Consider the following 13974-nt stretch of genomic DNA (forward strand, 5'->3'; position numbering starts at 1 on the left):
ATTTCCTTTTTAATTTCAGCTGATTCTGAATTTTAGTAGCACAAAGAATTTACTTTTGTTCTTTTAAAAAGCAACCAAAACAAGAAAAATAGAAATTTGAGTGTAAGTTCTCAACACTATACTTAACATGGTATTTATACTGTGCTTATAGTGGGTCCAGGTGTCGTTTAGTGAGTAAATATGAATGCCATAGGTATATGTGTGTTTATAACCCTATATACATGAACTAGGTGTGTTTGTATATAGTATATATAAAAATTAATGAGACCTAGATCTGACAGCTTTGATCCTTTTCTGATTTTCACCATAGCAAACAATGAATCCAGAACCTATCTTCACACGAATCTTAATGAAACCTCACCTTTGACCCAAAAGCCAGAGAAGCAGGTACAGTATTGACTCTGAATGAGCATGAGACTGGGAGGCTGGACTATTGGGTTCTTGCCTCAGCTTGCTGTGTGACCCTGGGTAAGAGTCTTCACCTCTCTGGGCCTCATTTGCCTCATCAGTAAAATGAGACAAATGGACTATAAAATCACAGAGGTTCCTTGGAATGTCTTAACTCAGCTTGGACTGTTTTGTGTGGCTCTTCATGTGCCTGAATAAGTTGAATAGGCCTCTCCCTGACTTCTACAAAGCCAAAAAGGGAAGAGGGAAAACAGAAAGGCAATAGCCACTCAGACTCTGTACTAAAGGGCCCATTTTTTCCCATCCAATTCTCATTCCTAATGGGGAGGGAAAAAAAAAAAATAACAATCAAGAAAAAAATGTAAGGCTACTGTGAAAAAAGGAGAAGTATGTTTCATCTGGATGGGTCAGAAATGTCTATTGGTGTTTCAAGGACATACATTCATAAGTATCAGTTTGTTACTTCATTTGAAGCTTTGAGGCTGGACTGTCTTCAAATTCACTCTAGAGAGACAACTCAGGAGGAATTCCTGGAGCTGTACCCAGGGTCTCAGAGAACCTGAGGCAGAAACAGCACAGTTCCAGGGCACGCTCAGGTCTCTCGACCTGCTGGGCCACAGCCTGGGCAGACAGAGGGGTGCATGATCTCTATTTCTCCCTTATCTCCAACTTCCTGCCACAGCCTGGCTTTCTCCTCTTTCCTCACATTTATTAAAAAACAATAATAATAAAAGTAGTTTTAGTTTCATGTGTGTGCCTAGCTGGGTTCTGAGAAAGGACCTGAACTCTCACTGTTAGAACCCCGGGCCGGGTCAGGCCTCCACTGAGGTAAAACACAGCTGAGCTGACCCTTCTTGCTACTGAGGAAACACTGAACCAACGTTTGCATTTTTTTTTTTTACATGCCTGCTTTGAAGACAGCCTTTATGAGGGATCTAGAAGGTTTTCTTTTTTAAGACAGTCTGTAACCAAGGAAAATATACCCTGCTATATTTTGATAATTCCACAATTCCAAAGGCCTTGCAGATGCCTCACTTACCCAAAACGCACTCCAAATTCACACAGCTCCCCTGGTTGTATTTCAGGAGACCTAATATCGCCAGCAATAAAACAGTGGCTCAGTCACGTCAGATAAAGCCCTAGACTGAATTATTAGCCTTGCAGTCAGAAAGAGGAACACCAGGCCAAGGGTCTTAAACCCTGATCCTGGGTTTCCCCGGAGAAGCTGTGGCAAACCAGGTTGGTTACTGAGAACCTCGTGTGCCTTTTTTGTGAAAGGAGGGCCGTTCCTCCCAACAGAACCGGTTGGTTTGTTCAAGTCACAGTGGTCTTACTTCCTTTAGAAGTAGCCCCCAAGAGGAAAGCCATTCGAGAAAAAGCCTAGGGAGCCCCACCAGCCCCTAAACACAGAGAAAATGGCAGGGGGCGGGGGAGACTGAGGAAGGTGGAGGCTGCTCCCATGCCTCCCACCCCCTTACTTCTTGAGGCTAATGGCCCTTTATTAGATTAATCACTGACTTCAATTTTAACTACTTCCTCAACCTACTCCATGTAAATGACTAATTTCATGTTTACTATAAAGCATCTGGAAAGGATTTAGAAACAAATTTCTGCCCAGCAGATTTCAGTTACGTACCTTGATGGGCCGCTGGCAAATCCAGTGGATTCCTTGCAGGGTTGCCTTCCCACTCTGAAGCAGGCTAGGATAGCACACAAAATTGATCTTTATCAGCATCAGCAGTTCCTACTTTTCTTTCCTTCCCATTAATTCCTCACTGACTCGCCCTCTCCCTCCCCTCACTGGGGTCTGACCTTGTTAGGAGTTCAGTCACATAAAGCACTTTTACTTTTTATCATTGCGCTAGCTGTGAGGAAAGAAAGAGAGAAAGAAAAAACCCAGAGGTGGAATATATGGGCATCCCCATGTTTCCACGAGAAGTCACAGACCTAGACGTGGAAAACAGTTTCTGACGCGTGGGTGAGAGGAAAAGCCAGCCGTGACCGGGTTCGTGGATTTAGCCCCTGGGCGCGGGAGGCTGCCTCCGGGCGCCCCCTAGCGGCTGCATTTGAAGCCTCGAAGGCTCGTGTGCGTCTGTTCCGTGGAACCGAGCGGGAAAGACTGGGGCTCCGGCCTCCCACACGCGGGGTGGCAAATTGCGCGACTGGGTCCTGAGCCGCCCCTTCCACAGCCGGCCAAGGATCAGGGCCTCGAGGCAAATCCACAAGCAGAAATCGGAGTAGCAACGACATCAACAACTTCCCGGGAGTTGGAGGAGGGGGTTAAGCGGAAAGAGGGGGAAGAAACGACAAGGGGGAAATGTGCAGATGAAAAGAGCAGTGAAAAAAGAAAAAGGAGACAAGCAGACATGTTTCAACTCCAAGCTCCCATTTCCTCTTTCAAATGAACGGCCTCCCCACTGTGAACAGAATCAAGTATTTATGAAGGCATTTTTTGCATATTAATGGCTGCACACGGAGCATTGCCAGTTCTGAAGTCCTAAAGGTATGATGCCCTTTTTTTAATGCAGGTCCTTCAAACTCCTCACAGAATTTGGTATTCTCCTTCACATATATTTTCCTTTCTGCCTTGTGGCTCCTCCTCGGGTCTTTCATTTGATTAAGAGAAATGAGTTTCCACTACCGTCAGCGACCGAGTACTGCTCTTACCTCGGTGGCTGACATCAATCGCCGAGAGAAGCTTCTCCTCTTCCCCAGGGCCTCTCTGTATAGAGGCTGCAGGTTGGGTGAGGTGACCAGCACCTAAAAAGAGTATTAAAATTGTAAATGAAAATACCAGCAGGAAACGTTAACATATCTATGCTGGAGGGGCAGAAAAAGCAAAACTGAAAAAAAGAAAAGTTTTTTAAAAATTGCGTTAACTACAACAGCATTGCTATCTATACTTGATAAAGATTACATTAAATGTTAAAAGGAAAACATTGAGGACCAGTTAGAAAAATAAGTAAAAGACATAAACAATTTATATCAAAAATAATAGCAATAGAAAACAAGTATGGAAAATATTTATCCTGAGTAGCAATTTAAATGCAGATTGAGGGAAACTGGAGGTACCATTTTATATTTGAGATGTATGCCTCCTCTCACTTTTTTTTTAATATTTTAAAGTTTATTTATTTATTTTGAGAGAGAGAGGAGAGAGAGAATCCCAAGCAGGCTCTGTGAAGCCCAACAGGGGGCTCGATCTCACCAAATGTGAGATCATGACCTGAGCCAAAATCAAGTGTCAGAAGTTTAATAGACTGATCATCCTGGTGCCCCAAAGTTTTTTTTTAAGTTTGTTTGTTTGTTTGTTTGTTTGTTTGTTTTTAAGTAATCTCCACCCCCAAAGTGGGGCTCCAACTCAACTCCAAAATCAAGAGTCACATGCTCTTCCAACTGAGCCAGCCAGGTAGTCCATCCTCCCACTTTTTTTTTTTTTTAATGGCAACACCCAGTACTATGTTTTGGTAAAACTGGTACACTTATACACTTCTGGTGAGTTGCAATTTGGTTCAATCCAGTTGTAAAGCAAAATGGCAGGCAATATAACTTGTGAAGCATGATAAAATATTGCTACTCATTTATTCAGTACTTCTGACTCCTAGGAATTTATCTTAAGGAAATAATTCAGCTGAAAAAATGAGTGAAGATGTCCACTGCAGGATTATCTATAATAAGGAAAAACTGGAAACAGCCTCATAGTCCAACATCAAAGAAATGATTACATTAATTATGACATATCCTTCTCGGTGAAAGGTTTAATTCATTCATTAAAAATGATACTTGTTCATACTAGAAACTGTAATTTAATACTAACAGTTTAACACAAGGTTTCTCAACCTCCACCCCATGAACACTTTGGGCCAGATATTCTTTGTCATGGGGAGCTTTCCTATGGGTTGTAGGATGTTAAGCAGCATCCCTAGCCTTTACCCAGTGGATGCCAATAGCACAATCTCTCAGTTGTGACAATAAAAAATGTGTCCAGACCTTGCCGAAGTCCCCTGTAGGGGAAAATCACCCCTAGTTGAGAGCTATGGATTAAATTTTAAAAGTGGAAATCAATGTAATTATTAACTAGAACTGCAACCATGTAAAAAAATAGAAAATTTTCCTGGAGAAATTCAGTGCCATGCCTTTGGGAATGAGTAACAAAAGGTAGGGAGTAAAGCCTACTTCTCTGGACAGGGAGATGCAGACAGCTAATTCTCTTAGAAATCAGTGCTGGGCCCAATCTCACTTATTAGCTTCAAAAATATCTCCAAGAAGGACGCCTAGTGACATCTTCAATCTGCAAGGAAAAGACTTGCAAATAATGCATGCAAAAAATTTCTGTCATGCTAATTTGAAATTAGGGCCGTGTTGAGTTGAGGTTTTTTTAGTTTGTCTTATTTTTCACTATTATTCATTTTTCTTTCAAAATCCTCCCTGTAAGAAGGAAAAAGGAATCAAGAGGAAAGCTAGTTTTATTCACATCTGGCTTTAAATGATCTAGGAGTCACAGTAAACAACAAGTATACAGAAAGCTAAACAAGAGGCAATATCATAGTGCCATTATTTTTTAACTAACTGTTAAAATTATTTAGTTTTTACTAAATTGTTGGAGAGGGTCACCAGAATTCTTCTTCTAAGGATCTCAACCCCTTTTCACTGTTTTATCCCACTGACCCTAGACTTTGGGGGACAATGAATTTACCTCTTTTTCTGAAAAGTTTGGATCTCAAACTATGAAACTCTCTTGTCCACACAGATCTATCTATGTAAGCTTGGAGCAAGAAGGGTCCTTAGCCCAGTGGTTTATAGAGCTATCAGAGCAGAGAGGTTGTCAGTAAAGAGTATCAAAGTACAAGCTCAAACCTTAATTAGATTTCCCAAGAATCATTGCATCTCTTTGTTTAAAATAAGAAAGAAACTACCTCACCAGTTTTCTCATTGTCAATTTTCTCCCTTTGTTAAGGAAAGCAAACATCCTTTCTTGCATGCTTTATCTTGGGTTTTGTTTTGTTGCTTTGTGGGGATTAGAACTTTGGTAGTGTCCTAAAAATCCTGTTAAACTGGAATTATGTCCTTTTTTCCCATTTCTCATAGCCACTTCTATTTCAACGTGTATTATCTCTTAAGTTCAGGTTTCATGAATTTACAAGAGTATGAATTCATATTTGATCTTAGGTGTCCTAAATTTACTTCTTGGGGATTTCAAAGAGTAGCCTGTAATTCTAGCACACTAAGATTTAGGTTGAATAAACCTATGTTTACCCCATCTGTTTCCTTGGTGGTTTGACAGATGGTGTTCATATCCCCTTTCAGCCTTCCTCTTGCAGGACAAAACACACACATACACACACACACACACACACACACACACACACACACACAAAACCCACCTGTAGACACGCTAAGTTTTTGTACAAAAGGGTACAAAGATAACCTTTTGTTTCAATATCCTTCTGAGCCATATCCTGCTTTCTATTGAATTTTTTGGCTATTATCTGAAAGAACAAGATACTAATCTTTAAAGACAGATGCCCCCCACCCACCACTTCTGCCTTATTCATCTGTGTATCCCTTGTGTTTACCACAGTTCTTGGCACATGGTAGCTACTGGGAAAAAACTGACCATCTTTAGTTGACATTAAGGACCATGTTCTGGGTAAAAAAGCCATAATCCTCCAAATAGGATTTGAAGAATTGCACTTGTTTTATTTCCAGTGATAATGATACGGAAGTTCAGCTGACATTTCTCTAACAGCTCACACAATCTCCAGACACTTCCTGCTGTTGGTTGGCACAATTTGGTATTTCAATCTCTGGGTCATGTGCAGATTGAAGATGTCACCAGCCATCTCCTTCTTGGAGATCTTTTTGAGGCCGATAAGTAAGTTTGGGCCTAGCACTGATTTCGAAGAGAATTAGCTGTCCTCATCTCCCCACCCAGAGAAGTGGGCTTTGCTCCCTACCTTTTGTTACTCCTTTCCAAACGCATGGTACAGAATTTTTCCAGGTTCCATGCTGGTCCCCTCTCCCTCTTCTTTCCCTCCTCTCCTCTTTTCTCCCTCCCTGGATTTGTAAATAGTTTTGGTTGTGAAGCTTGATTCAAAGGTTTTTTGAAGATCTAAGCAAACTTCAACTTCTGGTTCAACCTCACCCACAGGATTATTTTGTCAGCCCCAAATTCCATTGACAATTTAAGGATAATTTACTGAGAGGGGTTTGTTTTTAATTACAAAACCAGGCTTTTATTACTTGAATTTTCACTGTGACTGTCATTTATTCCAGGACATCTGTATTTATTAATCTATTGGCTGCTAGTTCCAACTAGACACATGATATGTGCCTAGTTGATTTCTTTTTCTTTTTATTATGGAAAATTTCAAACACATGCAAAAGTAGAGGGGCTAGTATAATGAACCTCCATTATATTATAAGTATCTACAGTTATCTCCCCATTATCTTGAGAGGGTCTTTTTAGATGGTAATTACAGCCAATGTTTTTGAGGTTTACTATGTGCAGGGTTTAGGATTATCTCCTTTAATCCTTACAACATCCCTATGAGGTAGGTATGGGTATTATCCCCATTTTACAGATGAGGAAACAGATGTCACAACAGACAGAATCCCATTCAACATGTGACCTGCACTTGTAAAGAAGCCTGCTGGTTTGGGAATCCCACAAAGCTGCATTTAGGTCCCTGCTTCTTGCATCCTGGCTGTGTGGTTTCAGGAAGGTATTTAACCTCTCAGAGGCTCAATTTCCTCATCAGTAAAGGATAAAAATATGTCCCTCATGGGGTCATGACAAGAATTAGATGAAACAACATATGGAAAGGGATTAACACAATGTTTGTCACTAAGTAATCCCATAATTTACAATAGTAATTATTATTCCATTGCCCTGCTCTCTGCTTGAAAGCCATTATAAAACAGAAGTTGGGGAGTTTATATATCTAAGGGGTCAGATGTGGAAAAGGAGAAGCTTGAAAAGCAGGAATAACTTAAAGCACTGTGAGCCAGTCTACCTAACCATTTTCCCCCACCACCCCCCCCCATCACACCCAACCACCAAGCCCAAATATCCCCCCAACCAAGTATCCATGCTGTCTGGATTTTGTTTCACTGCTTACAGGTCTACCTATCAGAGATTCCTTTGGGTTTCTCATATCTCATTGTGATTATTTTTTTATTGTTTCCTGTCTTGCACCCAAGGAAGCACAGCTGAAGGCCCGAGACGGGGGGGAGGCAGAGAATTTTGGCACCAGGAGCACTGGATCCAGCAGTGCTGCCCAGGAAAACTTAGAAGTCAGAGGACAGGAGGACCCAAAGGAAAGGAAGGGGCAGGAAAGAAAGAGAAAGGAGATTTTTGTTTCTCTTCTTCCAGTCCTCTGCCATCCCAGCACTACCAGGGCTACTTCAGCTTTTTAGTCCAGCTAAATTATGGGTTAGATCAACTTCAATGGGCCAGTGTAGAAATCAAAGCAACATGGGCATCATTTCTTTTTCTAGTGAAAATCGGCTGATTTTAAATGACCTATTACAGTGGAATCAGTTTGCAAGTTGAGATTCCCTGTCTCTCGGTTGTCTGTCAGATTGGAAAAGTCACACCAGATCCAATGTAAAAAGGAAGTCACACAGTTTGGGGTTAAAGTGTTGGGTTAGAAGCAGGTAGGGACTCGTTCAGATTTCCCATTCTGCATCCCACCACCTCCCGTCTCCCAGTCGAAAATAGGATGTCATCTCTCAATCACAGGCACAGTTACAGCCTGAAGGCAGCCAGACACCCCCTCACAGAAAAAGCTAGTTTCTACCTCCCCTGGGGCAAAAGAGATCACTATTTTGGCTTAAAATTTTTCTCCTCCAGCTCCTGCTAAGCCAGATAAACAATGATTCTGTTGTGTCAACAAAGCACTTAATTAAACTGAAGACAATATCAATTAGAACTGATGGATAAGATTTACTTCCAGATAGTAAAAGCCCTGGAATTAAGGTGTCCTGGGTTTCATTATTCAAATGCTCCCTGAGTGGAACATTATTCAAATGCCCCATTTTATAGGTAGGAAAACTGAGGCATAGAAAGCTTAACGAAGTGACAAAAGTCAATAAATGAGTTTCTCACAAAAGCTAAGACTGGAGATTGCAGTGTTTCTCTTCCTAATCTAAGTTTGCTAGCTATGAGGCTAATTTGTTAAACACTCAGGAGGATGTCAGATCCTTTTCATAGAGTTGAGGCATAAAAAAGTAGATAGAGACCAAAATTTGTGACAGGAGGAAAAATACGAAGGCTCTTCTCTGGTTTCCAACCAAACTGTCTCTCTACCATGCCTCCTTGCACAGCCCTCCTAAAACTGTCCACTCAGCACATCTCACCAGCAGCAAATTGCCTTTAGAACACAAAACACAGGCCAGGATGTCAAGTGGCCAAGATGAACAGGATGAACCCAAGTGACAGGCACAGGGACCACAGGGCAGACTTGTGACGAGTGGAACCACACCATGGCTTGGGGTCCTTTCTCCTCAGAAAGAGCCTATGCAGGCAAATGGGGTTTTGAATTGAGATCCTGGTGTTCCATCAGGCCTCCTAAAGACTAGAGGTCTTCTGTTTCTCCAGGCCAGGGAAACCTAGATTGAGACAAGTTCTCAGAGGAGGACCTAGGGTGGCTGGGGTGGCTGACCTTGCACAGGCAGGGTCTCCTCCCAGTTACCCTGAGTTGATAGTGTATACAAAGCCCCTGGCCCACTGAGATCCCACCCCAGGCAGCCCAGTCACAGGGAGCCCTATAGACCTACATTCCCTTCTTAGCCCCCACTGTGTCCCCATTCCTACTGCATCCTTTTAGTTCCACAGGCTTCCATGGGCAAGAAATAATAGGGCCTGAGAAGGCCAAGTGCTGGGGAACTGGCCAGACCCTTCAGACATCAGGCAAGAGTGACCCTTTCCAGGATTTGGTCCCCACCCCCCCAGCAGGGAACATGGTGAGGGGGAAGTTCAGAATCCTAGTCCTCCTCACCCCTCCCCACCCCCAGTGACTAAATCTCTCAGATCTATTCATCCCCGCTGGGATTCAGAGTCCCCCAACCCCCAGGAAAGTGGAAGGACAGACTCTCAGCCAAGGAGGGGGGCCTGGTGGTCCAAAGGAGAGACTCGCTCTTTTCCTTTTGTTTGCTCACAGGAGGGGACAAATGCCCTGTGTGCACAGAGGTTTGATGTGACAACTTGATAGACCACATAAGGGTTTCAGCAAAGGCCTCCCGACCCTGCTCTCCATGCATTAAGATAATGATGGGGTGTGTGCCCCAGTACATTTCAGATCTTGGCTACAAAGGCCTTCCTTCCTTCTGTTTTCTTCCTCCAGCTCAGCTTGCCCACAGGTTCCCAGAGACTCTTGGCAGCTTTCTCTCAGGCAGAATGAAGTTGTGAGCTGCGTGGGAGGCAGTTAGACAGCGAGAGTGTTGCAGCCTTCTTAATGAGGGACAATAGCTCCTCTTGGAGCCATTAAGCCACAGCTACAGAGATGGGGAACCCCAATTAGAAAGGAGTGGGAGAAGTAAAGAGGAGGGTCTGAGAGACGCCTGCAGGACAGATCTGTATCTTTGGGGCTCTGTGGGCCCCTTGGGTAGAGATATAGCTGACTGCATTTAGGATCTACTTTCCTTCTTAAGGTAAAACATTCCATTGACTACAGAGCCAACCCTGGGTGGTGACCCTTCAAAATACACAAATTGAAAGGAGGAGGCAAAATTACCAGAGAGAAGGGTTTTTCTTTAAGTTTGTGGCTCAGAGATTATAAGAGTAAGAAAGGAAATTATATTTATTTAATGGACATCCTCTGTAAGTTTTGCTACATTATGTATGTGAGCATATGGATATTTGTATTACAGCCGATAGCTCTCTTTTGTTCTGGCGTTCAACTGAATCACATTATGTTTACAGCAAGATAATAATCCTGGATTTTCCATGGCTCACTCTGTCAGAGTATAAGATTAGCTCTCGAATTCATTAACAGCCATCTCCTTTTAAATGTCAGATAACTTTTTAAATGCCAAGTACTTACGCAACACCTTCTGTGCAATTCAAATCAGCTTTACCAAATTAACTCATTAATCTTTATTGTTTCACTTACTGACAAGAAAGGCTTCCAGGTGTTTTTTAGCAGAACATGAAAATATTAAGGTAGTTATAATACAATACAGGTGGGTTTTGATTTTCTGCTAAACATTGACCCTTCCACTGGTTTTGTAATCATTCCCAGCAAAGCATCCATGTAAAAGAAACATAAAAGCTTCAGGCATCTCTCCTTTCTTCTAATTCCCCCACTTTCCTTCCCTTCTATTTTTCCTTGTGTTTTCTTCCCCTTTCTACATCTTCAGATACCTTGACTCCTGTTTGCTATTTATCCTGCTGTCTTTGCTCTCAAAATAGCCCAGGAGCTGCAAGTGTCAATTATGATGGTTCTCCCACCCAGAAACAGAAGGGCGCCTTGCAGGATCAGGGATGGAGCTCAAAGGGCTGCTTAGAACAGGCCTAGAAATCAGGAATTCCACTGTCCTTTCAGAGAACCCCTACCTGGTTTTACCTCTGAATAATCAGATACAGGCTGCACTGACTGCTAAAGAGAGATCCTTCCAGAGTTGGCTTCTTCTTGTCCCCCAGTTTTCTGTTCAAGTCACCCTGGAAAGGTTTTCCCTCATCACCCAAAGTCCCACCCCTCCCCATCAACTTCCATCTTATCCCATTTCACTGTCTTCATAGACTTATCTAAAATCATCCAGCTTGGGGCGCCTGGGTGGCTCAGTCGGTTGAGCGTCCGACTTCGCTCAGGTCACGATCTCATGGTCCACGAGTTCAAGCCCCGCATCGGGCTCTGCGCTGACAGCTCAGAGCCTGGAGCCTGCTTCAGATTCTGTGTCTCCCTCTCTCTCTGGCCCTCCCCCCGTTCATGCTCTGTCTCTCTCTGTCTCAAAAATAAATAAATGTTAAAAAAAATTTTTTTTTAAATCATCCAGCTTGAGGTTCCTGGGTGGCTCAGTTGGTTGAGCGTCTGGCTTCAGGTCAGGTCATGATCTTGTGGTTCGTGAGTTCAAGGCCCGTATCAGACTTGCTGCTGTCAGTGCACAGCCCATTTCAGATCCTTTGTCCCCCTTTCTCTGCCCTTCCCTCACTCATTGTCTCTCTCTGTCTCTCTGTCTTTCTCTCTCTCAAAAATAAAAATAATTAAAAATAATAAAAAACAAATAAAATCATCCAACTTATGTATGTGTTTGTTTGCCTGGCACATACAATATCACCAAATAAATATCAGTTTAATGAATAAATGAAAAACCATCCCAACACGTGGCTTTGTCGCCTGATTTTAACTTTCTGACTTTTTCTCTTCTTCTCACCACCTCCCAGAATCCTCTTTATATATTCAATCTTTTCTTTCCTCCAAACCCCCAAACCCCCTTTCACTATCATTTATTTGTTAGAACAGTTGAATGTAATAAGCAAAAACAGTTCTTCACATTCCAGTGACTAGAGAGCCTTCACTGAAGACATTCCATCAAGCTAGAATTCATGGCCCCTAATGTTAAAGAGGTGAGCTATACATTGGGAGAATTGTTTTATCACAAAATTTATGGTCAGATAATTTGGAGAGACTTTTCTCAAAGCCTCTCAACTGCCCACTCTTCAATCTGAGCTCCACATAAGGAGTTAAAATAAAGTGTCTGATTCTTGATTTCAGCTCAGGTCATGATCTCATGATCTCACGATTTGTGAGACTGAGCCCTGCATCAGGCTCTGCACTGACAGCATGGAGCCTGCTTAGGATTCTCTCTCTCCCTCTCTACCCCTTCCCTGCTTGCATGCATGCATGTGTATATGCTCTTTCTCTCTCTCTCAAGATGAATAAATAAATAAACATTTAAAAAGAAAGATTTACAGGTCAGATGATTTGGAGGGACTTTTGTTTTAATTTTGTTTATGTTTATTTTTGAGAGAGAGACAGAGCATGAACGGGGGAGGGGCAGAGAGGGAGACACAGAATATGAAGCAGGCTCCAGGCTCAGAGCTGTCAGCAAAGAGCCCAACATGGGGCTCAAACTCGTGAACCACACCAACACGACCTGAGCTGAGTGAAGTTGGACACTCAACAAACTGAGCCACCCAGGTGCCCCTTGGAAGGACTTTTCTCAAAGCCTCTCAACTCCCCACTCTTCAACCTGAGCCCCACATAAGGAGTTAAAGTAATTCTAACCATTGGAACTGGCTGTGACTATGCTTTTGTCTTCTGGGCTAACACAAAACCTTCTCTGGAAGATAATGGAGAAGTTTCCCTCAAATCAGTATTGTCTGATTTCTATTATTCCACCCAGTGATTCATGCATGATTTTGGAAGCTAGAAAGCTTCAAATTTTTTGTGTGATTCTAGCTCAGACCAAATGTTTTCATTTGATCTAGAAACAGGGAGGGGCTATCTTACTCCAAGAAGCTAATCAGATATATGACTAAGATGACAAAAAATTGGATATGTAATTGTCCAGGAAAGTCTTTATCTCTAGCCATATTTCAAAACAAAGGAAATGGGTGGGGGCGTGCATCAAAATGATGGCTGCTTGTGGGGGCCCAACAGTTAATTCATCATTAATACTTTAATATAAATGTTATAGGAGGGGGAGTTTATAATGGCCCAGAGAGACAGACATCTGAGATTTAGTCTACTAGAAAATATGGAAATGATCAAATCCACACCCAGGGTGATCTCATGGCACACTAGTGACCCCAGCAAGTCAGCCCTCAAGAATAACAAATAACTTTCTTCTTTGTGAAGGAGGAGCCAGTGCTATGCAGAGGATAGGCCTCTGGAGGTCAGCACGTACTTCCTGTTAACGATGTTCTCACTGGCTCTACCCATTGTAATTGAATTGGGCTATAACATGTAGCTTGCACCCAATGTGATTGTTACTCTTTTGTTCAGCAAATGTGTATCAAGTATCTGTTTGTTTCCATACCCTGTGCTAGGCACTACTGTTACCTAGAAACAGCACAGTCATGGTTCTTGCCCTCATGGAGCTTGTAGTCTAGTGGGGAGGGGAGTTGGCTGCACAGCATGAGCATCATTGTGGGCAATGAGGGAAGTGCTCAGTGCTCTGGATGTCATGGAAGGTACATGGGACAAGCAAGCCAGACTGGAAGGATGAGGAGGAACCCGAAGGGAGGAATGCGTTCCCAGGAGGGGGAAGGACAGTCTCCAGGAACTGGCCTTGGAAAGGTCAGTATTGATGGTAGTTCTTTGCACTTGCTATTCCCACAGTGAAGTAAACAGTTTCTGCAGAGAGCCCCACAGAACCTTCCCTGACCTTCAGAGCTTTGCTCAAAAATCACTTTCTTATGGGGCCTTCCTGCTTAAAATTGCAGCCTACACTGCCATCCCAGCTACTCCTTACTCCCCTCTCTGCTTTATTCTTCTCCAAGTCACAAATCACTGGCAGACATAACTTATGTTCCACTTACTTGTTATCTCTTCCCTCTCAATGAAATCTATGTGCAGTTTTCATGGGGCTGGAGACTTGTTTGCTTCTTGCACTGCTGTA

At 42.8% G+C, this 13974-nt stretch overlaps 1 protein-coding gene and 1 long non-coding RNA gene across 8 annotated transcripts in view; one reads left to right on the forward strand and one right to left on the reverse strand.

Moving 5' to 3' along the window:
• The window catches only part of LOC109502815, a 31262-nt gene extending 28416 nt beyond the window's left edge, over positions 1–2846 (reverse strand). Inside the window, exons 1-2 of one of the 2 annotated variants that reach the window (XR_006583478.1) lie at positions 2356–2846; positions 2045–2108 (exon numbers count right to left, since the gene is read on the reverse strand). This is a non-coding gene — a long non-coding RNA (uncharacterized LOC109502815). Of the gene's footprint in view, positions 1–2044; positions 2109–2220 lie in introns of both variants that reach the window. The other variant, XR_002161674.2, reaches the window with a different exon arrangement.
• KIAA2012 (uncharacterized protein KIAA2012 homolog) overlaps positions 1–13974 on the forward strand; it is a 109867-nt gene that overhangs the window by 56509 nt on the left and 39384 nt on the right. For all 6 annotated transcript variants that reach the window (XM_045034287.1, XM_045034289.1, XM_045034288.1 and 3 more), the window contains one exon: positions 311–387. In XM_045034287.1, coding sequence (XP_044890222.1) covers positions 311–387 — 77 coding nt within the window. The remainder of the gene's footprint in view (positions 1–310; positions 388–13974) is intronic.

The sequence above is a fragment of the Felis catus genome, chromosome C1 (assembly GCF_018350175.1).
Source record: "Felis catus isolate Fca126 chromosome C1, F.catus_Fca126_mat1.0, whole genome shotgun sequence".
Classification (NCBI taxonomy): Eukaryota; Metazoa; Chordata; class Mammalia; order Carnivora; family Felidae; genus Felis; species Felis catus.